This window comes from Eulemur rufifrons, chromosome 24 (genome assembly GCF_041146395.1).
Source record: "Eulemur rufifrons isolate Redbay chromosome 24, OSU_ERuf_1, whole genome shotgun sequence".
Classification (NCBI taxonomy): Eukaryota; Metazoa; Chordata; class Mammalia; order Primates; family Lemuridae; genus Eulemur; species Eulemur rufifrons.
In genome coordinates this window covers 13,234,616-13,259,408 of record NC_091006.1, presented here as the reverse complement: position 1 = coordinate 13,259,408, position 24,793 = coordinate 13,234,616, and the positions used below count along the sequence as shown (strand labels likewise).

The 24,793-nt window shown below is 50.0% G+C and overlaps 1 protein-coding gene across 1 annotated transcript; it reads left to right on the top strand.

Annotated features, from left to right (window-relative positions):
• The first annotated feature begins 2,973 nt into the window (after positions 1–2,973).
• Positions 2,974–18,100, top strand: TSKS (testis specific serine kinase substrate). The gene is made up of 11 exons (XM_069458084.1): positions 2,974–3,143; positions 3,497–3,725; positions 12,985–13,080; positions 13,287–13,370; positions 13,659–13,742; positions 14,318–14,604; positions 15,136–15,330; positions 15,635–15,808; positions 16,441–16,576; positions 17,691–17,815; positions 17,944–18,100. The coding sequence occupies exons 1-11, from the start codon at positions 2,974–2,976 to the stop codon at positions 18,098–18,100; spliced, it is 1,737 nt and encodes a 578-aa protein (XP_069314185.1).
• Positions 18,101–24,793: the final 6,693 nt, after the last annotated feature.

Below are 24,793 nucleotides of genomic sequence, written 5' to 3'. Positions count from 1 at the left end.
GAATGAGCCTTGGGGTGAGTTCTGGATCCTGGCAACATCCACTCAGAACCCTGGGGTGGCAGGGGTGAGGTTGAGAAGAGCCCACCTTCCAGGTTCAATGGATTCAACCATTTGGGTTTCCAGGAATGGGGCTTGGGATTCTAAGAGGACGGATATTGCTCAGCAGTTTTAGTGACAGGGCAAGTCCATTTCTAATATGGGAGTGGGGGCCGTCTGCCACTGAAGAGCCACAGGGCAGCCCCATTCAAAACAAAACAAAACTTTGTTAGTACCAGGACTTGAAGAAGTCCTTTTTATGGAAAGACACATTAAACATTCCAAGGATTGGAGGAGAACATTCATGACTTGGGAGGAAGCACTTCGTCTCTCAGTAAAATGCCATTAAAAATATATATTATTATGGGAGAGGGGAGGAGGGGATGGGTATATACACATCTAATAGGTGCAGTGCGCACCTTCTGGGGGATGGACATGCTTGAATCTCTGACTCGGGTGGGGCAAAGGCAATATACATAACCTAAACATTTGTACCCCTGTAACATGCTGAAATAAAAATTTTTTTAAAAAATATATATATTATTAAATAGTAGTGGGGTTTGAAATTGTCCCTTTTTTGAGGGATGTGAGGAGAGACATTGAGGGTCTCAAAAAAAGGAAATAAGGGGGAAAGGCCACCCTTTCCCCTGCTCCAGCCTTCCACCTCCCCTCTCACCCCTCACCTTCCACTCTGAGCCCTGAGCCCCCCTGGGAACAGAGGGAGTTAACTCTGGGTTGGTGTAGGGGAAGGATGTCCTGATTCTAGGTCCAGTCAAGGGTAGGTGGGGGAACTCAGTCCTCCCCACAACCCCGAAGAGCCCATGAATTAGGCAGAAGTTAATTCTGAAGACAGAGCCTAGACAGCATAAAACTACAGAAATGGATTTGAGGAGGACCATTCTGAATCTCAGACATTCGGCTGGCTGGGACACGGTAGTGTCCCGAGGACTGGAAGAAACCACTACTGACGCAGGGTACATCAAGCTCCCCATCATGAAGGGATTGCACCCCCAATTACCCAGTCCCAATAGTTATCATCATACGACCTTTATTGTTTCATGCATAACCCACTCCACCTCACTTCCCCACCCACACTGGATTATTTTGTTTATTTATTATTTGGTTTGTTTTTTTTTTAAGAGACAGGATCTCACTCTGTCACCCAGGCTGGAGTGCAGTGGTGTGATCACAGCTCACTGTAACCTCGAACTCCTGGGTTCAAGTGACCCTCCTGGCTCAGCCTCCTAAGTAGCTGGGACTACAGGCACACACCACACCCATCTAAATTTTTAATTTCTTGTAGAGACAGGGTCTCAGTATGTTGCTCAGGCTGGTCTTGAACTCCTGGCGTCAAGCCATCTTCTCACCTTGGCCTCCCAAAGTACTGGGATTACAGCTATGAGCCACCAAGCCTGGCTCCCACTGGATTATTTGAAAGCAAACCCCTCCCATCATACCATTTGATCCCGAACACCCAGTTATTATGGAATTTTCTAGATATTCAGAAAGTCAAAACAACTGTACACCCCATTTTGATTCTGCCATTAACATTTTGCTCCACTTTATTTGTAAAGTGTCTGTCCCTCTGGCCATCTCTCTCTTCATTCATAGATTCATCTTGTGTTTTTCATGCATTCACAGTAAGCTGCAGACATCAGTATATTTCGCCCCTGTTATGGGCTGAATTATGTCCCCCAAAAAGATGTAGGCTGGGCACGGTGGTTCAGCCCTGCAATCCTAGCACTCTGAGAGGCCAAGGCGGGAGGATCGCTTGAGCCCAGGAATTTGAGGTTGAAGTGAGCTCTGATGACGCCACTGCACTCTAGCCTGGGCAACAGAGTGAGACTCTGTCTCAAAAAAAAAAAAAAATGTTGAAGTCCTAACCCATAGTATCTGTGGATGTTACCTTATTTGGAAACAGAGTCTTTGCAGATGGTCATGTTCAGATGAGGTCATTTGGGTGGGCCTTAATCCAATATAACTAGTGTCCTTAAAAAGAGGGGAAATTTGGTGGGAATGAGAGTTGAGAGGATAGAAGACGGGGAATAAAAAAGGGAGGGGGGAATTGGACACAGAGACAGACGTGTGCGGAGAGAAAACAATGTGAAGGCACGGGGAGAAGACAGCCACCTACAAGCCAAGGAACCTCAGAGGCCACCAGAAGCCACAGCAGAGGGGCAAGACCTGGAACAGATTCTCCCTCACAGCCCTAGGAAGGAACCAGCCCTGCCAACACCTTGATCTTGCACTTCCAGCCTCCAGGACTGTGACACAGTCTATTTCTATTGTTCAAACCACCCCAAGCTGGGCAGCCCCAGCAAACTAAAACAGCCCCAGATACTTCAACGTGCACATCATTAACTATAGCTCAGTGTTTGTTTAGATTATTTTTTAATAGGCAAGGAGTAAAAGACTCAAATCACAAGTACACAAATTGATCAGTTTTGACAAATGCCATCATCTGATTCTGATTCCTTTTATATCACTTACCAACTTCTGCTATTTTCTTGCCAGTCTATCCTATTGCCTCCCCCTCCCCCAATGCCCCAGAATGTACGATGCTCCAGGGAAGGGCCTGGGCCTCAATCCTCACCCACCACAGGCTCCCAGACCCCCGGCAAGTGCCAAGTGTAGGGCGTGGCATGAAGCATCAAATATGAGTATAAGGGGCTGGGTGACCCCACGTGGCAGCTCTGAAGAGGAGGGGTGTGTTGGCTGTGGAACCAGAATCCTGAGCAGGAAGAGTCCACTGGGGCCCCCTGGGGGAACCACCTGAGCCAGCACCCACCCCTACCCCCTACTCACTGGGGCCCAGTGGTTGGGTCCTTTGTGAGGCAGGCTGCAGGGGACAGGGGACTCTGAGGGTCAGAGATCAGAGTAGGTGGAGAGTCTCAGAGGAAGGAGCCCCTGGGAGCAGGACCCCCCCCCCCCCACGCCATGGCAAGTGTGGTGGTGAAGACGATCTGGCAGTCCAAAGAAATCCATGAGGCCGGAGACCCCCCTGCGGGGCTCGAGAGCCGCTCCCAGCTTGTCCCTGAGGCTCCAGGGGAGGTGACCATCCCAGCCAAGGGGATCACGAAGAAAAAGAAGGCTGTGTCGTTCCACGGGTGGGTTTGTCTCACCCTGTCAGGGACAGTCCTAGCGCCCAGCACTGCCTCCAACAGAGCACAAGTCCCACCATGGGTGCTGGAGGAAGGGGAGGGGGAGAAGAGGAGGGGGCGGGTGACAGGCAGGAGGGCTCTGGGAAGGAGAAACAGGAGCCAGGGAGGTAGAGAGAAAGAAGGGCATGGGGATGGAGGGAGGCAGGAGAACATCAGGAGAAGAAGGGGGCTAGTGAAAGAAGAAGAAAGTAGGCAGCGAGGTTAGTCAGGGGGAGCAGTGGACGTGGCGACAGGAAGGCAGGAGGGGCCAGACCAGGTCGGGCTGCATCTCAACCTTCCTGCCTGTTTCTCCTCCGCAGGGTGGAGCCCCGGACGTCCCACGAGCCAATGCACTGGTGCCTGAACCTCAAACGGTCCTCGGCCTGCACCAATGTGTCACTGCTCAACCTGGCCGCCATGGAGCCCGCCGACTCCTCGGGGACAGACTCAACCACAGAAGACAACAGTGGCCAACTTGCACTGCCCGGGCCCCCTGCCTCCCCAACCCAACCCTGGCAATCAGATGACCCAGACATCACAGAAATACTGGTGAGGGACCCTAGCTGGGGAGGACCAGGGTCCCCGGCCTGGTGGTGGGCAAATACCGAGGATGACAGGTCCAGTGTTCCTGATTTAAAATGAGAAACTTCCAGTCACTCTTTGAGACCAAGGGGAGCTGCCTTCTCCTTCCCTGACAGCCAGCCATGAATCTGGGAGTTGGTGATTAGTTCACTTGATCAGTTTCAAATGTCCCAGATGAAGGTGGACTTATAGACAGGAATCAGGCAGAGTCCTCACCCTTGGGGAGCTCCCAGTCTGGTGAGGGCGACAGACACAGACTGGGGAGACAAGTTCCACAATGGAGGGGATCCTAGAGAAGAGCCCCTCAAACCAGGCTGAGGGTATCAGGAAAAGCTTCCTGGAGGAGGCAGTGTTTTTTTTTTTTTTTTTTTTTTTTTTTTTTTGTTGAGACAGAGTCTCACTTTGTTGCCCAGGCTAGAGTGAGTGCCGTGGCGTCAGCTTAGCTCACAGCAACCTCAGACTCCTCGGCTTAAGCGATCCTACTGCCTCAGCCTCCCAAGTAGCTGGGACTACAGGCAAGCGCCACTATGCCCGGCTAATTTTTTTTTATATAGATTTTTAGTTGTCCATATAATGTCTTTCTATTTTTTTAGTAGAGACGGGGTCTCGCTCAGGCTGGTCTCGAACTCCTGACCTTGAGCGATCCACCCGCCTCGGCCTCCCAGAGTGCTAGGATTACAGGCGTGAGCCACCGCGCCCGGCCAGGAAAAGCTTCCTGGAGGAGGCAGTGTTGAAACTGGGTTTTGTCAGATGAGTAGGAGTTCTCTGGCAGCAGGTCACCTAAGAATCTGGGGCAAAACTAAGAGGGAAGTAAGATCTAGGGGGATTTAGGGAATTCCTGGCAAAAGCATGGAGGGCTACAGCTTGGTCTTTAACTGCCCCACCTCTACCCCTCACCCCCCACCAGGCTTCCCCCGGGCCAGGCCTGAACTGGGCTCCACACCAACACTAAGAATTACACTAACAGTAGCCATGACTTACTAGCATGTACTGAGCACTTTCTATGTTCTAGGAGCCTCAGTTTCCCCATCTGGGAAACAGAGATGCATGCATTTGTTCTTTTAACAAGCATTTCTCGAGTGCCTACCATGTACCAGGCACTGGTCTAGGAGCAGGACATGCAGTAGTGCCCAGACGGAATTCTGGATGTAACAGTACCCACCTCACCAGGCGGCTGTGAGAACGAAGCGGTTCATTCATGTAAAACGTTCAGTACCACAGCCAGCCTCGGGCACAGAATGAGTGCTGGCTCTTGTTATTATTTTTGTGATTTATCCCTGTTTCGCAGAGGAAGATATTGAGGCCCAGAAAGGTTCAATAGCTTACCGGAGGTCGCGCAGCTTGAAAGTCGTGGGGCCAGGCTTAGGGGAAGAGGGGGGCGGTGACATCCTGCAATGATGGGGACAGTGGAGGTCACTGCAGGAACCCTGAGGAGGGAGGCCTCGGCCCAGCCGGCCATGGTCGAGGAAGGCTTTCCAGAAAAGGCCACACACAAGCTGGATCTTGAAGATAAGGAAGGCATTCCCCATGCAGAAGACAGGGAAGGGTGTCCCAGCTACCAGGAACCGCATGTGCAAGGAGCTGAAAAGAGCCCCGGGGTAGGAGGGTACCCCCCAGTTGGTCCCTACAGCTGAAGTGTGGTGTGTGACAGAGATGAGACTGGAGGGGGCGAGGGCACAGGCTGCACAGGCTGAGAAATGTGGGTGTTCTCCTGAGGGCAGTGGGGAGCCAGTGTGGGTTCAAGGGAGAGAGACAGAGAGAGAAGCAACTTGGGATTCGGGCCCCACTCCAGTTCCTGAGCTCCTCCTCGGGCTCCTCCAGTTCCTATGTGGCAGGTGCTGTGCTGTGCTGTGTCCCTTAGGGTGAGGATCTCGTTTTCCTCTCATGGAACTTCTACAAGGGAACTGGTATAATCGCCCAGTTTAAAGATGAAAACAAGAAGAACTGAGGTGTAGAGAGGTGGCGTAACCGCGCAAGGTCAGCTCAGACAGCTTGTGAGTGGCTGAGTGGGGCCAGGACTAGATGGCTGGTGGCTTTGGCACTAAAGCAAAAGTCCTTTCTTTCCGTAAGACCCCTGGGCCAGGTGAAGGGACGCTGGGAGGAGAGGAGAGGAGGCTGGGCGGGGGCCACGGCTGGAGAGAAGAGGCTAAATAGGGAGAGGGGGTCAGGGCTGGGACAGTTTTCCTCCCGCGCCCTGTGAGTGTCTCTCAGGCAGCGCTCACAGCCGTCTGCCTCCCACCAGAGCTATTTCTGAGTCACATCCCCCAGTGGCTGGCGAAGCCCTGGGAAGCTGGGGTCAGGGGCTGACGACGCAGCTGCGCTCTGGGGCCAAGGGGACCGTCAGCCTGAATGGGGCTTCTGCCTCGTTCTCTGCGAAATGGAAAAAGTACTGAGGGCTGACACCTCCGGGTGCGCGCAGGAGAGGTGAGGAGGGACAGTGAGCATAGCCACCAGCACCCAGCACCTCAGCTACATCCAGGAAGCAAGCTGGACACAGGCGGGGACAGAGACCCAGAGAGAGGGGGACAGAGACCCAGAGAGAGGGGGACAGAGACCCAGAGAGAGGGGGACAGAGACTCAGAGAGAGGGACAGAGACCCAGAGAGAGAGGGGGACAGAGACCCAGAGAGAGGGGGACAGAGACTCAGAGAGAGAGACAGAGACCCAGAGAGAGAGGGGGACAGAGACCCAGAGAGAGGGGGACAGAGACCCAGAGGGAAGGGGACACTGGTCCAGTGTGGGGGTGAAGACTCAGAGAGAGAAGAGGAAGTTGACCCAAAGTGGGGGAGACAGAGGCCCACAGAAGCGAGCAGAAGCCTAGAGAGATGGGGACATCGCATAGCAGGGAGAGAGAGACCTGGAGAAAAGGACACACACTGAGACATGGGAAAGGCAGAGACTGCAAGGGTGGGGACAGACCCAGAGAGACCAAGGCACAGAGGACAAGAAATGGGGAGACTGAAGTGCAAAGAGGGAAGACAAAGAGACCAGATAGAATCAGAGACCCGGAGACTGTGGGGGAAAGTGACCCCCTGGAAAGGGGGACAGAGGCCAAGGAATAAGACTCAGAGACTCAGAGACAGGGAGATAGACTCTGAGATTTGGGTGACAGAGACCAAGTGAGGAGAGACAGAAAACCAGAGACAGAGGAGGGAGACAGAGACCCAGAGAGAGAAGTGGAGTCAGAGAAGCAGGAGGCGATGGAGACCTTGGTTGAGCGAGTGACAGGTACCAGGTAGGAAGAGGGACAGCAGAGGATGATGTAGCAGACAGCGTTGGCTCCTGTCACGAGCTATGACGTCCTTAGGAGGCCAAAGGATGCGGCTGAGAAGGTGGTATTACTTTCTGGAAGGTCACCTAGTGAATCAATGGCAGAGATTGACAGGATAGTTCTTTTGACTCCAGATCGCTGCCTGCAGATTTCCCTGAGGCCATGGTGAGGGTCCATGTTGCTAAGGTCCCTTCCTGTAGATCCTGTCCTGTCGTCATTATTATTATTATTTAGAGATGAGGTCTCGCTACATTGCCCAGGCTGAAGAGCAGTGGCTGTTCACAGGTGCGATCCTAGTGCACCACAGCCCTGAAAACCTGGCCTCAAGCGATCCTCCTGACTCAGCCTCCTGAGTAGCTGGCACTACAGGCACGCGCCACTGCACCGGTTTTATTGTCGTCACTTTTCACAGTGCTGACACTAATCACTGTGCTAGGCTTCTTGATCATATCAAGTTGTTGATCTTTCCTCACTGCCATCTAAACAAGGTATCATTATTCCCACTGCATGGGAAAGGAAATTGAGGCAGGCTCTGAGTGGGAAATTGGCTTGCAGAGAGTTGCACAGTGTGTGGGTGGCTGAGGAGGGTGTGTCCCAGGATCCTGGCTGCCAACTCCATGCTGTTCACTTCTCAGCCAAGGTTGGCAGGCTCTGCCTTCCCCGCCTCCTTTTTCTGCTCTCAGTGACACTAAAACTCTCGTCCAGGGACACTGGCTATCCCTTCCCTGTTTTCAGAGGAGGATTGACCAATGGCTTTTCTGTGCCAGCCCGTGTTTGTCCTGATGACAATCCTGTGAAGGTAGCTGTTAGTTGCATTTCCACTTCACAGGTCGGGAAACATGGGCACAAAGAGGTGCAGTCTCCTCCCTCAGGTCATATAGTAAGTGGGAGAAATGAGCTGTCCCCAGTTACCCATAGGAAACCCAAGACATTCTGAGTCTTCAGTTGAGAAAGACATTTTGGTTTGGGCCCTCAGTTCCTTGCCACATGGGCCTCTCCATGGGTGGCTGCATATGACATGGCAGCTATTGTTCCCCAGAGCAAGAGACAACAGGCAAGAAGGAAACAGTTCCTTTTTTTAATTTTTAATTTAAAAAAAAAAGTAGAGGGAGACAGGGGGTCTTGCTCGTGCTCAGGCCAGTCTTGAACTCCTGATCTCAAGTGAACCTCCTGCCTTGGCCTCCCAAAGTGCTAGGATTACAGGTGTGAGTTACTCACTGTGCCCGGCCAAAACAGTTCCTTTTATGAACTAGTCTCTTAACTTACACATCATCATTTCTGCCTTCTTCTGTTTACTAGGTCACTAATCCAGCTCATATTCAAGTGAGGGGAATAAGACTCTGTGTTGTAAAAGAGTGTCAAATAATTTGTGGACATATTTTAAACCATGATATTTTGTGAGGTTTTTGTAGATGCCCTTTATCAGGACGAGGAAGTTACCTCCTATTCCTAGTTTGTTGTTTTTTTAATTATGAAAAGATGTTGTATTTTGTCAAATACTTTCTGTCTGCCTATTGACATGATCACGTGGTTTTTCCCCTTCATCCTATTAACATGGTATGATTTTCATATGTTGAACCAACCTTGCATTCCTGTGATAATTTCCACTTGGTCATGGTGTATAATGCTTTTTATATGCTGTTGAATTTGGTTTGCCAGCATTTTTGTTGAGGATTTTTGTGATTGTATCGATAAAGGATATTGGTCTGTAGTTTTCTTTTCTTGTGGTGTTTTTATCCTATTTTGGTATCAAGGCAATACTGGCCTCATAGAATAAGTTAGGAGCTGCTCCCTCTTCTATTTTTTGGGAGAGTTTGAGATGAATTGTTTGTCCCTTCTTTTTTGTTAACCTGTTGCCCAGGTTATAGTGCAGTGGTACAATCAATCATAGCTCACTGCAGCCTCAAACTCCTGGGCTCAAGTGATCCTCTTGCCTGTAGCTAGGACTACAGACACATGGCATCATGCCTGACTAATTTTCAAGTTTTTTGCAAAGATGGGGTCTCACTACATTGCTCAGGCTGGTCTCGAACTTGTGGCCTCAAGCGATCCTCCCACCTTGGCCTTCCAAAGTGCTAGGATTACAGGTGTGAGTCACAACACCCAGCCTAGATTAATGTTTATCATCAAATTTGGGATGTTTTCAGCCATTATGCTTTCAAATCCACTTTCTTCCTCTTTCTTTCCTCTCTTTCTGCAACTTCCAGACCCACAGGTTTCTGAGGCTCTGCTCATTTTTCTCCATTCTTTTTTTCTTTATGTTCTGCAGACTGGGTGATCTCAACTTAGCTATGTTCAAGTTTACCGATTCATCCTTCTGGCTGTTTATATCTGCTACTGACCTCCCCCCACCCCCCAGTGAATTTTTCACTTCAGTTGTTGTACTTTTCCACCCCAGAATTTCTATTTGGTTCCATTTAGTAATTTTTATCTTTCAAGTAATATGCTCTATTTGGCGAGACATCATGCTCTCATTTTCCTTTCCTTCTTTAGATATGGTTTTCTTTAGCCCTTTGTACATATTTTAAATAGCTAATTTAAAGTCTTTGACTAGTATATTAAAATCTGGGCTTCCTCAGGAACAGTTTCCCTTGACTGCTTCCCCTCCATCCCCAGTGTATGGGCCATAGTTTCTTGTTTGTTTTTTGCATACCTCATAAATGAATTTTTGTTGAAAATTGGACATTTAAAATATCATAATATTGCATCCCTGGGACGAGTCTCCATTCCTAAGGGTTACTGCTTGTTGTAGTTGCTTTTTAAAAAGAAACTTTTCTGAACTAATTCTGTAAAGTCTGTATTCTTCATCATGTTTGGCCACTAAAATCTCTTTTCTGTTACCTTAGTGGTTACCTAATGATTGAAGAGATATTTCCTTGACTACCTGGATCAACAGAAAAATCTTCTAGTCCATGTCACAAAGAGCTGTGCCTGGTGAGACACACCATTAACATTCAGATGGTTTACAACTCTGCCTTAGCCTTCACTTCCTGCTTGTACAGTTTCAAGGTCAGCCAGAGGTGATAAATGTAGGGCCTTCTCAGGACTTTTCTGAGCATGTGCACAGCCCTACACATGCTGGTGGCTTTCTACATTCCCACGAATATGTTGGCACATTTCAAAGCCCCTACCAACATCTCCACAAGATTTTCCTTTATAAGCATTTTGGCTAGTTTATTGTGTATTCCAACTGTTATCCATTGCCTCGGGCAGTAGCAACATTTATTTATTTATTTATTTATTTTTTGAGACAGAGTCTCACTCTGTTGCCCAGGCTAGCGTGAGTGCCATAGCGTCAGCCTAGCTCACAGCAACCTCAAACTCCTGGGCTCAAGCAATCCTCCTGCCTCAGCCTCCCGAGTAGCTGGGACTACAGGCATGCGCCACCATGCCCGGCTAATTTTTTCTATATATATATTTAGCTGTCTATATAATTTCTTTCTATTTTTAGTAGAGATGGGGTCTCGCTCTTGCTCAGGCTGGTCTCGAACTCCTGAGCTCAAACGATCCGCCCACCTCGGCCTCCCAGAGTGCTAGGATTACAGGCGTGAGCCACCGCGCCCGGCCAGTAGCAACATTTAAACAGTTGTCTATAAATGTTTTTGCAAATGATCTCTCCTCCCCTCAGCGCTGCTTTTAGCACTTTGCCAGTTCTGAGTCAGGCAAAAAACAAATATTTGATATGGGGTCTCCCAAGGAATTACTGTATAGTCATATAATGCTTTCCTTGGGGAAAAAGGAATTCTTTCATCATTTTGCTGCTGCTTTTTGGGGAATGTGGGCTGTTATTTTCCAAGGTTACTGCTGAGCTAGGAAGTGGGTGATAGGACTAGGATAAGGTAAAACTCCATAAATCTTGTGGTTTTCATCAAGACTCACTTGTTTTCCTTGAACAAATCCTCCTTGGTTTGCTGCAAGTCTTTGGTTAATTTCCAGAATTGTAAAAAAATCGATTCTTTCCATTTCTGTCATTTTTTTTCATTGTTTTTATAGAGAGGTAGAATTTTTAAATTCCTTTCTCCACCATTTTGCTGACATCACCTTAATGCATTTCTCATCACACTTGTTCGCCAGAGCAATCATGCAAGAAATGCATTGCTGTTCCCATAGTACAATGGAGGAAATGTGTTCTCTTTTTCCCCATGTGTATTAGTTTGGCAACCATGGTTCAAGCAAGGTAGTTTATTTTGCACATAAAAGTCTGAACAAGTACATTAGCCCTGCTCTTCAAATGCAGCAGGTTGCAGGCTTTTGTGTTTTGATTGCTCAGTCATTTCTAAACTGTTGCTCTCACCACTGCCTTCCAGCCATTAAGAAAGGAGAGGCCAGACTCGGTGGCTCATGCCTGTCATCCTAGCACTCTGGGAGGCCAAGGCAAGAGGATCGCTCGAGATCAGGAGTTCGAGACCAGCCCGAGCAAGAACGAGACCCCGTCTCTACTAAAAATAGAAAGAAATTATATAGACAACTAAAAATATATATAGAAAAAATTAGCCGGGCATGGAGGCACATGCCTGTAGTCCCAGCTACTTGGGAGGCTGAGGCAGAAGGATTGAGCCCAGGAGTTTGAAGTTTCTATGCGCTAGGCTGACATCATGGCACTCTAGCCTGGGCAACAGAGTGAGACTCTGTAAAAAAAAAAAAAAAAAAAGAAAGAAAGAAAGAAAAAGAAAGGGGAAAGAGGAGGAGGAGTCATGCCTGTCCTTTCAACATGTCACCCAGTGCCCACATCTGGCCCACTTACCTCCTATTGGCTGGCATTGGTCACATGGCCATAACCAGCTGCAAGAGGGTTCTTTGGGCATCTTTTTCTTTAACTGTGAAATAAGAATGTAAATTATATTAGTTAAGTTACAAGTTTGGCTGCTGTAACAAAAAGATACAAGATAACACAGACTAAATAAGGAAGATGTTCTGTTTCACCTGTAGAAGTCTTCACAGGTGGTTTGAATGAAATATGGTGGCTCCACAGTGTCAAGTGTTCAGCCTCCTTCTATCTTGTCTCCTCCATCTGATGGCCCAAGATGACCATCAGTTTTGGATTCCAGCCAGTGGGGAGAGAAAAAGGCAGGAAGTTCTCACGCCTTTCCTTTAAGACACGAGGCAGAAATTGACTACATTATTTCCACTCACATTCCATTGGCCAGAACTTGGTCACATGGCCACTCCTGGCTGCAAGGGAACCTGGGAAATGTAGTCTCTGGTTGGGCAGTCATGTGCCAATCTAAGGCTTCTATAACTGTGGAAGCAGGGAAAATGGATCCTGCCACATGCATCCCTCCTGAACCACAATTTGGCAGGAGTCACAAAGCATTTGTGATGATGATAACATAATGATGGCCAAAGGCCACATGGTATCATGGTTTAAAACAAAGGTTCTGAGTTTAAATTCTGATGAGGCTACCTAATGTGCTATGTACCTGGGAGTACAAGAGATGTCCCCTCTCTGAGATCATTTGCCTCACTTCCAAAATGGGCCACATAACATCAAGAGGTGTGGTTGTGAGGAATAAAAGAGAAGACGTGTGTAAGTGGCCTGGTGCATATGGAGTACTCATATCTGGGAAGTGGATTCCTTTATAACTCTTCAGTGCCTGAGGAGAAAGAGTATGTATTTTAACAGTTTATCTTTTTATGTCTGTGGACCCCGAGTGTTTGGTTGAGCCCATCCTTCCTCTCCCACATGTCTGAGCACCCCACCCTAACCCCCATTCCCTCCTGGATCCTACCTACGTTTCCTCTCAGCCCACCATGAAGAAATGTAGTCCACCCCCTGAGCTCACTGAGCAGGAACACTAAGAAGCAAAGAGGGGTAGCCCCTGGCCCACACTCACACAGTCACTGCAGGGCAAAATGAAAGTGTAAACACAGCCTTCCAGTTCTAGAATGTTCCTTGGGGTTGGGGTTTGCCCCTCCCCCATCCCCATGGACCCACTTGTCTCTCATTCTTCCCCAGAGTGGAGTCAACAGTGGATTGGTCCGTGCCAAAGACTCCATCACCAGCTTGAAGGAAAAGACCACTCGGGTGAATCAGCACGTGCAGACCCTGCAGGTGTGAGGACCCCTCTCTCCCCAATACCTTCCCTTCCTCCAGGGCCGAGTTCCCCTCTTACAGCCTGCCTCCAGCCCAAGGCACCCATAACCCAGTTGGGGAGCTTGAGGCTCGGAAGGGAAAGGGACCTTCCCAGGCCCACGTCCTCTCCCCAGGGACTGTCCCTTTGCTGCTCTGGCTAACCCCGCCTCCCTCCCTTGCTCCAGAGTGAGTGTTCCGTGCTGAGCGAAAATCTAGAGAGAAGGAGGCAAGAGGCCGAAGAATTGGAGGGGTACTGCAGTCAGCTCAAGGTGAGCCGCGGGGCACAGGGGCGCAGTGGGGAGAAGGCAATGAGAGTGAGGAGAGGGTGGAAGAGGAGAGGAACGGAGTGAGTGGGCCTGAATGAGGTGGGAGCAGGTGGAGGGGTGGCCAGGACAGGGCAGGCTGAGGAGGAAGCCATCCCGGTAGCCAAGGGGACCAGGCCAGTGAGCTAGCGTGTCTTGTCCGTGGGTGGAGCCTGCATGGAGGCGGCCAGGCTAAGGGTCTGGCAGAGGAACTGGAATGGGAGGATAGGGCTCTGCCCTGGTATCGTGACCCAGGAGAACTGCCGGAAGGTGACCCGGTCGGTGGAAGATGCTGAAATCAAAACCAACGTCTTGAAGCAGAACTCTGCCCTGCTGGAGGTAAGGGGGAGGTGTCCCAGGATTTGCGGGAGGAGGCTGGACGCACGAGGGACTTGAGGTACACTTCAGGTGGAGCTTCCTGTCCTGCCACCACCATCACAGTGCCCCTTCGCGCCTGGTCACACGTAGAATCCACTAATCCACTAATAAGAGGGATTCGAATGAGGCTCCAACACCCAGATCGGGGACTCCTCCATGCAGTCACGTTCAGATCCAGAAAGAGCGACTCGAGTTGGACTTGAGTGAGAAGCCTCGTCCTGCCAACGTGCCCACTCGTTTGCCAACTAAATGTTGAGAAAGCTTCAGTCCTTCCTAAGCGGCAGGGACTGGTATTTGACACCTAAGAGACAGGAGTCGAGTGGAGGGCCGGATAGGGACCTGGAGGCAGGCTAGCAGATGCCTCAAAGGGTACATCCGCTCCCTAATGGCAGCAAGCGGGGCTTCCCAATATCCTGTCCCCACGCGCATCCACTTTCCAATCTCGGGGATTCCTGGGGCGAATTTAGGGCTGGGGGTGGTTGCGGGACAAAAGGGGCTGCGCGCCAGGACCCCGCCCGCTCTCCCTCCCCGCCCAGGAGAAGCTGCGCTACCTCCAGCAGCAACTGCAGGACGAGACGCCGCGGAGGCAGGAGGCCGAGCTGCAGGAGCTGGAGCAGAAGCTGGAGGCTGGCCTCTCCCGGCACGGCCTGGGCCCAGCCACCCCGCCCCAGGGCTGCTCGGGTCCGCCAGGGAGCCCCGAGGAACCCCCGCGGCCGCGCACCCTGGCTCCCGGCGGCTGGGGACTGGGGCCCCGGGCAGGAGAGGGCCCCTACGTGAGCGAGCAGGAGCTACAGAAGGTGTCGGCGAGTCTCGAAGAGCTCAGGTGGGCGGGAACACAAGGGTGGAGTCTCAAAAAGTCGAGATGGGCGGGGCCGCAGGGACGGAGCCTTCAGGAGCTGAAGTGGGAGAGACCAGAGGGTGGAGCTCAAAGATCTTAGGGGGCGGGGCCCAGGGGTGGGGTCTCAAGGAGCCGAGCTGGGGGCTGTGACCTGGAAGTGCAGGACTTCAGCCAACTAACTTTTGAGTTCATGGCTGGTGGGCGGAGGATCCGCACGTGGTTAAACTGAGGTGGCCAGGGCTTGCGAGGCCAATCCTGGAGGGGCCAAGTTGAGTGGGACAAGGGAGGGTGGGCGGAGGACCAGTGTCTGGAGGAGCCAAGGTGGAGCTTGGGAACCTGACGAGGAAAGGGCTAGGATAGCTGATAAGGGGATACATGAAGGACATGAGTAGATTTCACCGGGAGAATTTTGGGACCAGGTGGGTCTGGAGCCACCGGTGTGGTCCTGGCGGGGCGGGGCCGATGGGGGCGTGTCTAAACCTAGCCCAGACCCATTCCCTCCCTGTGCCCCTCCAGGAGAGAGGTGTCCTCGCTGACCGCCCGGTGGCATCAAGAGGAGGGGGCGGTGCAGGAGGCCCTGCGGCTGCTCGGGGGCCTGGGCGGCAGGCTCGACGGCTTCCTGGGTCAGTGGGAGCGGGCGCAGCGCGAGCAGGCGCAGACGGCGCGGGGCTTGCAGGAGCTGCGCGGTAGGGCGGACGAGCTGTGCACGATGTAAGGGCTGGGATCGGTGCGTGGTGGGGTGGGGGTGTGGGAAAGGCGGGCCCAATCCGGGGTGGGCCAATTAGCTGGTGCTAGGCGTTCCAGACCATATACTGATATGGGGAAGAGCCAATTAGAGAGCAGGGAGGGGCATTCCAGACATTAAAATACAAAAGCAGAGACCAATCAGAGTGGAAAGGGGAGGGCAGGGCGGAGAATTGCAGACTAAGTGGGGACCTCAGTGCTGGGCTAGTAATGGGTGGAGGTCTACAGCTCCAGAGGCGACTCGGCAACACTGGTTACTCTCATGCCTCAGGGTGGAGCGGTCAACAGTGTCTGTGGCTTCACTGAGGAGCGAACTGGAGGGGCTGGGCCCAGTGAAACCGATTTTGGAGGAGCTGGGGCGGCAACTTCAGAACTCTCGAAGGGGGCCAGACCTCTCCATGAACCTGGATCGGTCCTCCCAAGGCTCCTGTGCCCGCTGTGCTAGGTAAGGCGGTGGGGCCTTCCTCCTGGAGCCTTCTGGGTCACGTTATGGATAGAGTGTTGAAGGAATTAGCTAGGGGTGCGGGGTTGCTCATTGTGGGAGACAGGGCATCCCGATTAATTGCAGGACCAGCCAGCCGGTCCTGCTGCGCTATGGGAGCCACATTTCTTCCCAACCCACAAAGTAAAATCAATGTCTTGTGGAACTCAAAAAAGACTTGATAAATTTCAAGCATCATGTATTTGCAGTGCATTGTGGGAAGGTTGGGATGTGGTATATGGTGGGAGGCAGGGTTTCCCAGTGCACGGTGGGGAAGGTGAGACCTTGATGTACTGTGGGAGCCAAGGGATACATACCATGCTTGGTCCTTGCAGGGCGGGGGCACTCCCAGGACAGTGTGAGACCAGGTTTAACTAGTGCATTGTGGGAAGTGAGTTTCTGATGGCCTTTGGGAACCCAGGGCTGTCTGGTGCCCTTTGGGATCCAAAGGACACCTGCTGCACTGCAGGATGGCCTCGGGCTTGGTGGGAAGGTTGCACAGGGTGGAAATGGGGCCAGATGGAGGCTGAGCATGGGGCATACTGGGAATGTAATTGGTACTGGGCCTCTTCATCTGGTGACTGCCCCTCCCCCAGCCAGGGGCAGCAGTTATCCACGGAGTCCCTGCAGCAGCTGCTGGAGCGAGCACTGACCCCGCTAGTGGATGAGGTGAAGCAGAGGGGCCTGCCTCCTGCCTGCCCCAGCTGCCAGAGGTTACACAAGAAGATTCTGGTACCAGGGACCATGGGCCACTGTGTCCTGCTTTACTTTAATGTCAGGGCAGGGGGAGGGGAGCCCCAGGCACAGGGTACTGCTGCTGTGTGGTAGGAAGGGAAGGGCTGAGCTGTGAGCAGCAGGCACTGGGGGGGACTTGGCTCTAGTGCATGGGGGGAGGGACAAGCAGTTTGGTGGTCAGCGAGTCACAGGCCAATTATTTTGGGACCTTGGGTGATGGACCTCGGCCCAAAGCATGACGGGACAATGGATCTGGTGCATTGTGGGACACAGGAGACAGGCACCAGTCTAAAGCTTCGTGGGACATGGGCCTGATTTTCTGTAGACCTTAAGAGAGGAAGTGCCTTATATGGGATCCACTGGGGTCAGATATATTGGGGTCAGACAGGGAACCCAGTGGCCCTAGGTCACAGTAAGCTAATGTGTTACGGGAAATGGAACCACAGCTCTTCCTGGGGCACTGCACAACAGACTCAAGCCCAGTAGTTGATGGCGCTTGAGTCCTGGTGCATTGTGGAACATCAAGATCTAATGTGTTATGGGATGTTGCCCAAATGTATGGCGGGTTACAAATCGTAGTGGGTGAGACAGACCACTGAGGCAGGATGGGACACTGATGAGGCAGAGTTACAGGAGCAGTACGTGAGAGGACATGGGGTTTGGTGCGCTGCCAGGCATGGAGAGCCAGAGCACTACTCTTGTGACAGACACCAGTCCAGTGGATAAGGAGGTGTGGGGTTTTGTGAATTACAGGATGCAGAATGTCACCATGTGAAGGGATACTGGGGCACATACACATACCAAATTCAGGATTGTTCATGGGCTCAGGAGATAATTTATGTGATAGACACTGATTAGTGCTTGCTGGGACATAGGCCAGTGCATCAGGGGACAGACCTTGGAACAGACACATGTTTAGTGCACGATAGAATTTGGACGGCTGGTGCATTGTGGGGTACTGGCTCAGTCTCAAAGTCAAGGTATAATGGGATACTCTGGGGAGGAATGTGGGCCCCATGGGACCCTAACCCTTGCCCGCCGCGATCCAGCTCCCCCCTCCACCCCCAGCCCACTCCAGCAAGCCCAGCCGCGCCTACACTCCTCTCCCCAGGAGCTGGAGCGCCAGGCCTTGGCCAAACACGTCAGGGCAGAGGCCCTGAGCTCCACCCTTCGGCTGGCCCAAGACGAGGCCCTGCGGGCCAAGAACCTGCTGCTGACGGAAAAGATGAAGCCGGAGTGAGGAAGGAGGCTGAGGGCGTGGGAGGAGGGTGAGGTCTTGAGGAAAGGGCCTGACCCCTCCTTCCACTCCAACACCCCAGCACCTGGCCCTGTGGGCACAAACTTCCCACTGTTTATCATTACAGGGAGAAGGTGGCCGCTCTGGACTATCTACACCTGAAGATGTGCTCCCTCCATGACCAACTCAGCAACCTGCCTCTTGAGGGGTCCATGGGGACAATGGGGGGAGGTAGCAGTGGGGGAACTCCCCCAAAACGGGGGGGTCCAGCCCCTGAACAATAAATGGGCCCTCATGCTGGCATGAATTCTGTCTCCTTTTTGGCAACAAAAGAGCGCTGGTGAATTACACACACACCATGCACCATGCACCACCCCTGTGCCCGCCATGATTTATTCAATCCTCAGCCAATAGGGTGTCTTGGTTCCCAAAGAGGTGCTTGTGGTGTACAGTTCTTGGAGAAGGAGGTGGGGATAGAACTAAAGTTCTGTGGGACAGATTGGGCCTGTCAAGCCAGCAGTTTTTAGCATGATAGTTATATTAGTTGCCTATTGCTGTGTAAAAAAAAATACCCTACAACTTGGTCACTTAAGATAACAAACATATATTATTTCAATATCTGGAGGTCAGAAATTCAGGAGTGGCTTAGCTACCTGGTTCTGGCTCAGGGTCCTCATGAAGTTGCAACCAAGATGTCAGCCAGGGCTGCACTCATCTGAAGGCTTGACTGGGGCTGGAGGATGTATTTCCAAGATGGCACAATCACATGGCTCTTGGTTGGAGGCGTCAGTTCCTTGCTGTCTGTTGGCCAGAGGGCTCAGGTTCTCATGACAGCTAACTTCTCCCAGAACATGCAGTGTAAGTGAGAATAAGCAGGAAGCCACAGTGCCTCTTGTGACATAGTCCCTGAAGTTACTTACCATCATTTATCCTTTTTTATATTTATTAAAAATGAGACACTTAAGTCCAGACCATACTCAAGGAGTATGTCAAAGAATTTGCAGACATGTTTTGAAGAGAATGTCAATCTTTTGACATATTTGATGTATGCTATATATACCATATATAATAGCAAATAATGCTATTTTTTTTTTTTTTTTTTTGAGACAGAGTCTCACTCTGTTGCCCAGGCTAAAGTGCCATGGCATCAGCCTCGCTCACAGCAACCTCAAACTCCTGGGCTTAAGCGATCCTTCTGCTTCAGCCTCCCGAGTAGCTGGGACTATAGGCATGCGCCACCATGCCCGGCTCATTTTTTCTATATATTTTTAGTTGTCCAGATAATTTCTTTGTATTTTTTTAGTAGAGATGCGGTCTCGCTCTTGCTCAGGCTGGTCTCCAACTCCTGAGCTCAAATGATCCACCCGCCTCGGCCTCCCAAGTGCTAGGATTACAGGCGTGAGCCACTGCGCCCGGCCAAATAATGCTATTTTTCAACTTTCAATTGAAGTTTACTGTTGACAGAAAAGTTCACAAATTAAAAGTGTACAGCTCAATAAATTGGGGATTTAGGACATCCCTACTGGGATTTAGGACATTGCCAGCACCCCCCGAATCCCTCTCATGTGTCCTCCTAATCACTACCCTTTCTTTCCATCCTAAAGGTAACCCCTATTTTTCTAGCACCATTCTAAAAATGGTAAGAAAATAAGTATAATAATTGGGAAGGGAGAAAACTATTATTATTCCTAGCTAACATAATTGTGCATATAGAGAGTCAGATAATCGGACGACATATACTTAAAAATCAGTGGGTTTAGGCCAGGCGCAATGGTTCACACCTGTAATCCTAGCACTCCGGGAGGCCAAGACAGGAGGATCGCTTGAGATCAAGGGTTCGAAACCAGCCTGAGCAAGAGTGAGACCCCGTCTCTACTAAAAATGGAAAAAATTAGCTGGGCAACTAAAACTAGAAAAAAAAAATTGATTCAGACTTAATGTTCACATGTTTACCAAGCCCAGATGGAATCCTTCAGATGCTTTGGCTTCTGATTCCACCTTCTCCCTCATACCCTTTCCCTGTCCTGCCTGGTCCCTACAATGGCTCTAGCTCCCACAGTTGCCAGTTGGGTTAAACTGGCACACCACCCTCCAGGAACATCCATGTGTCCTGCTATCTGAAAGCTCTCTGAACCCAGTCCTTTTGGGTTTTTATGGGAGCTTCATTACATAGGCGTGATGGACAACCATGTGGAAATGTGACTGGCCTTCAGAGTATGGGCTGGGATTCTTTCTGGAATGAGAATTTTTTGACCCATAATCAGAGAGGTGTGTGGGGTTGGGGGAGCCAGAGAGATTCTGTTTCCTGAGGCCTGACACACCTAACACTACAATAGACTGTAACAAGCACTATGGGAGATGTGAGCCAGGAACCATGGATGAAAACCAATATATATATGATAACATCACCTGGCACTCTTGGTTCTCAAACATGGATCCTTTCTATCAAAAGATACACAATCAGGTGGGAGTGGTGGCTCACGCCTGTCATCCTAGCACTCTGGGAGACCAAGGTGGAAGGATTCCTTGAGCTCAGGAGTTCGAGACCAGCCTGAGCAAGAGAGAGACCTCGTCTCTACTAAAAATAGAAAAATTAGCCAGGCGTAGTAGTGTGTGCCCGTAGTCCCAGCTATTCAGGAGGCTGAGGCAGGAGGATCGCTTGAGCCCATGAGTTTGAGGTTGCTGTGAGCTAGGCTGATGCCACAGCACTCTAGCTGAGGCGACAGACCAAGACTCTATCTCAAAAAAAAATAAAAAATATGCACAATCATTAATACTTAGTCCAGGCTGGACGTGGTGGCTCACGCCTGTAATCCTAGCACTCTGAGAGGCCGAGGCAGTCGGATTATTTGAGCTCAGGAGTTCGAGACCAGCCTGAGCAAGAGCAAGACCCCATCTCTACTAAAAATAGAAAGAAATTATATGGACAGCTAAAAATATATTTAGAAAAATTAGCCGGGCATGGTGGCGCATGCCTGTAGTCCCAGCTACTCGGGATGCTGAGGCAGGAGGATTGCTCGAGCCCAGGAGTTGGAGGTTACTGTGAGCTAGGCTGATGCCACGGCACTCTAGCCGGACAACAGAGTGAGACTCTGTCTCAAAAAACAAAACAAAACAAAAAAACCCACTTAGTCCAGCCTATCATGTTGCATGAATACGTCTCCCAGGGTGAGGCCACTCTGGTGTGAAGGCTTCCGTTCTATCTTGTCAAGTTCCCAAAGCAGGAGTGGTTTCAGCAAACATAGAGCTTCACCCTTTCAGGCAACTCCTGGCTGTATGAGCCAATTCCTTAAAATAACTCCCTCTCTCACTGTCTCTAGCTCTCGACAGAGGTGGAGAGAGAGATGGTGGAAAGAGAGGTAAGATTATACAGATCTATCCAGGCAGCCAGCCAGCCAGCCAGCCTATTGGTTCTGATTCTCTGGAGAACCATCACTGACACAGGTACGTTATTGAATCTAGTCTACAGGTGAGAAGAACTAAGGGGACTTAGGCGGTCACCGGTAAAGCAGCAGCAGTCACTCACATTAGCCAGGAGAGGGGGATGTTTGGTCACTGTTGAGATTTGGACAATGTTCTTTTAGTTTGTCCAACATGAGTACAAGATTGCTTTTTATTTTCTCAACAAGAAAAACACAAATAACCTTTCTTAGACACCTCCTATAAGTCCCTTGCAAGACACTTTATAGAGCCAGGCACGGTGGAACCCACCCTGTAGTCTGAGCTACTCAGGAGACTGAGGTGGGAGGATCACTTGAACCCAGCAGTTCAAGACAAGCCTGGGAAAAGACACGAATAGAAATTTTTCAAAAGAAGACAGAAGAGGCCGGGCGCGGTGGCTCACGCCTGTAATCCTAGCACTCTGGGAGGCCGAGGCGGGTGGATCGCTCAAGGTCAGGAGTTCGAGACCAGCCTGAGCGAGACCCCGTCTCTACTAAAAATAGAAAGACATTATATGGACAACTAAAAATCTATATAAAAAAATTAGCCGGGCATAGTGGCGCATGCCTGTAGTCCCAGCTACTTGGGAGGCTGAGGCAGTAGGATCGCTTAAGCCGAGGAGTCTGAGATTGCTGTGAGCTAAGCTGACGCCACGGCACTCACTCTAGCCTGGGCAACAAAGTGAGACTCTGTCTCAACAACAAAAAAAAAAAAAAAAAAAAAAAGAAGACAGAAGAATGGCCAAGAAACATATGAAAAAATGCTCAACATCTCTAATCATCAGGGAAATGCAAATTAAAACCACAATGAGATATCACTTAACTCCAGTGAGACTGGCCTTTATCAAAAAGTCCCAAAACAATAAATGTTGGCTTGGATGCGGAGAGACAGGAGCACTCATACACTGTTAGTGGGACTGCAAACTAGTGCAATCTCTGAGGAAAGCAATATGGAGATACCTTAAACAGATACAAGTAGACCTACCATTTGATCCAGCAATCCCATTATTGAGCATCTACCCAAAAGAACAAAAGACATTCTATAAAAAAGACATCTGCACTCGAAGGTTTATAGCGGCACCAATTCACAATTGCAAAGATGTGGAAACAACCCAAGTGTCCATCAACACATGAGTGGATTAATAAAATGTGGTATATGTATACCATGGAGTACTACTCAGTTATAAGAAACAATGGTGATATAGCACCTCTTGTATTTTCCTGGATAGAGCTGGAACCCATTCTACTAAGTGAAGTATCCCAAGAATGGAAGAATAAGCACCACATGTACCTCACCATCAAATTGGTTTCACTGATCATCACCTAAGAGCACATTTAGGAATAACATTAATCGGGTGTCAGGCAGATGTGGGGGGGGAGGGAATGGGTGTATACATACATAATGAGTGCGATGCGCACCGTCTAGGGGATGGACAAGCTTGAAGCTCTGATTCAGGGGGGAGGCGGGGCAAGGGCAATATATGTAACCTAAACTTTTGTACAGCCATAATATGCTGAAATAAAATAAATAAATAAATGGAATTACAAAAAAACAAAAAGACAAGCTTGGGCAACACAGCAAGATCCTATCTCTAAAAACAACAACAGCTGGGCATGGTGGCTCGAGCCTGTAGTCCCAGCTACTTGGGAGGTTGAGGCAGGAGGATCACTTGAGCCCAGGAGTTTGAGGTTGCTGTGAGCTGGGCTGACACCACGGCACTCTAGCCCAGGCAACAGAGTGTGACGATGTCTCAAAAAAAAAAAAAAAAAAAAGATTGCAAAAACAGCAACATCAACAAAAGACAAATTATAGATACTTCATTCACCTCTAAGTACATCTTTGTAGTGGTGATTCCTTTCCCATTCTATGGATTAGATTTCTGAGGCTCAGATGGAATCCTGTTGTCCCAAGTCAAACAATCAGAAAATGGCAGAGCTGTCATTATCACTGAACTGTACACTTAAAAATGGTAAAAGATGTGGGCTGGGCACTGGGGCTCACACCTGTAATCACAGCACTTTGGGGGACTGAGGCAGGAGGATCACTTGAGGCCAGGGGTTGGAGACCAGTCTGGGCAACATAGTGAGACCCCATGTCTACAAAAAATTTTTTTTTTTTTTTTTTTTTTTTTTGTTGAGACAGAGTCTCACTCTGTTGCCCAGGCTAGAGTGAGTGCCGTGGCGTCAGCTTAGCTCACAGCAACCTCAGACTCCTCGGCTCAAGCGATCCTCCTGCCTCAGCCTCCCGAGTAGCTGGGACTACAGGCATGAGCCACCATGCCCGGCTAATTTTTTTCTATATAGATTTTTAGTTGTCCATATAATGTCTTTCTATTTTTAGTAGAGACGGGGTCTCACTCAGGCTGGTCTCGAACTCCTGACCTTGAGCGATCCACCCGCCTCGGCCTCCCAGAGTGCTAGGATTACAGGCGTGAGCCACCGCGCCCGGCCTACAAAAAATTTTTAAAGTAGCCAGATGTGGGCCGGGCACGGTGGCTCACGCCTGTAATCCTAGCACTCTGGGAGGCCGAGGCAGGAGGATCGCTCAAGGTCAGGAGTTCGAGACCAGCCTGAGCAAGAGTGAGACCCTGTCTCTACTAAAAATAGAAAGAAATTATATGGACAGCTAAAAATATATATATAGAAAAATTAGCCAGGCATGGTGGCACATGCCTGTAGTTCCAGCTACTTGGGAGGCTGAGACAGAAGAATTGCTTGAGCCCAGGAGTCTGAGGTTGCTGTGAGCTAGGCTGATGCCACGGCACTCTAGCCTGGGCAACAGAGCGAGACTCTGTCTCAAAAATAAAAAAAAGAAAAAAAAAAGAAAGAAGGAAAGAAAAGAAAAAAAAAAGTAGCCAGATGCAATGGCATGCACCTGTAGTTCCAGCTACTTGGGAGGCTGAGGTAAGAGGATCACTGGAGCCCAGGAGTTTGAGGCTGCAGTGGGCTAAGATAGGGGCCACTGCACTTCAGCCTGGGTGACAGAGCATGACCCTGTCTCTAAAATAAGAAAAAGAAAAGACAAAAACGGTAAAGATGGTATATTACATATGTATATTTCAGCTCAATTTAAAAAATGGCAGAGCTATATTTGGAACCCAGGCCCGAATCACCATACCGAGTTGTTAGGGTGGTAAAATTAATGATAAGGGACAAAATGAGTGACATGCAAGGATGATTAGGGGAATTGAGACAGTAATGGGGTAGAGATGGGATGAAGAAAGGAGATGTTGTTGACACAATGAACTGGGGGATTGTGTTAGTTTTCTACTGCTGCCCAACAAATCACCCCAAACTTACAGGCTTGAAACAATGCACATTTATCATCTCACAATCACCGTTGTCAGAAATCCAGGCAGGGTTTAGTTAGGTTTTCTGTTCCAGTGTTTCCCCAGGCTGCAATCCTGTTGTAGAGGGTCGTGGTCTTGTTAGAGGCTCCACTGGAGAAAGATCTGCTTCCAAGCTTCCTCAGATTGGGAGCAAAATTAATTTCCTTTTGCCTGTATGACTGCAGGCCCCTGAGTTCTGCTGGCTGTT

What these genes read in the sequence shown, in the direction of transcription:
- TSKS (XM_069458084.1), top strand. Translation starts at nt 2,974, where the DNA reads ATGGCAAGTGTGGTGGTGAAGACGATCTGGCAGTCCAAAGAAATCCAT. An exon ending in AAGGCTGTGTCGTTCCACGG is followed by an intron (nt 3,144 to 3,496) that starts GTGGGTTTGTCT and finishes TCTCCTCCGCAG; the next exon opens with GGTGGAGCCCCGGACGTCCC. An exon ending in TCCTGTGCCCGCTGTGCTAG is followed by an intron (nt 15,809 to 16,440) that starts GTAAGGCGGTGG and finishes CCCCTCCCCCAG; the next exon opens with CCAGGGGCAGCAGTTATCCA.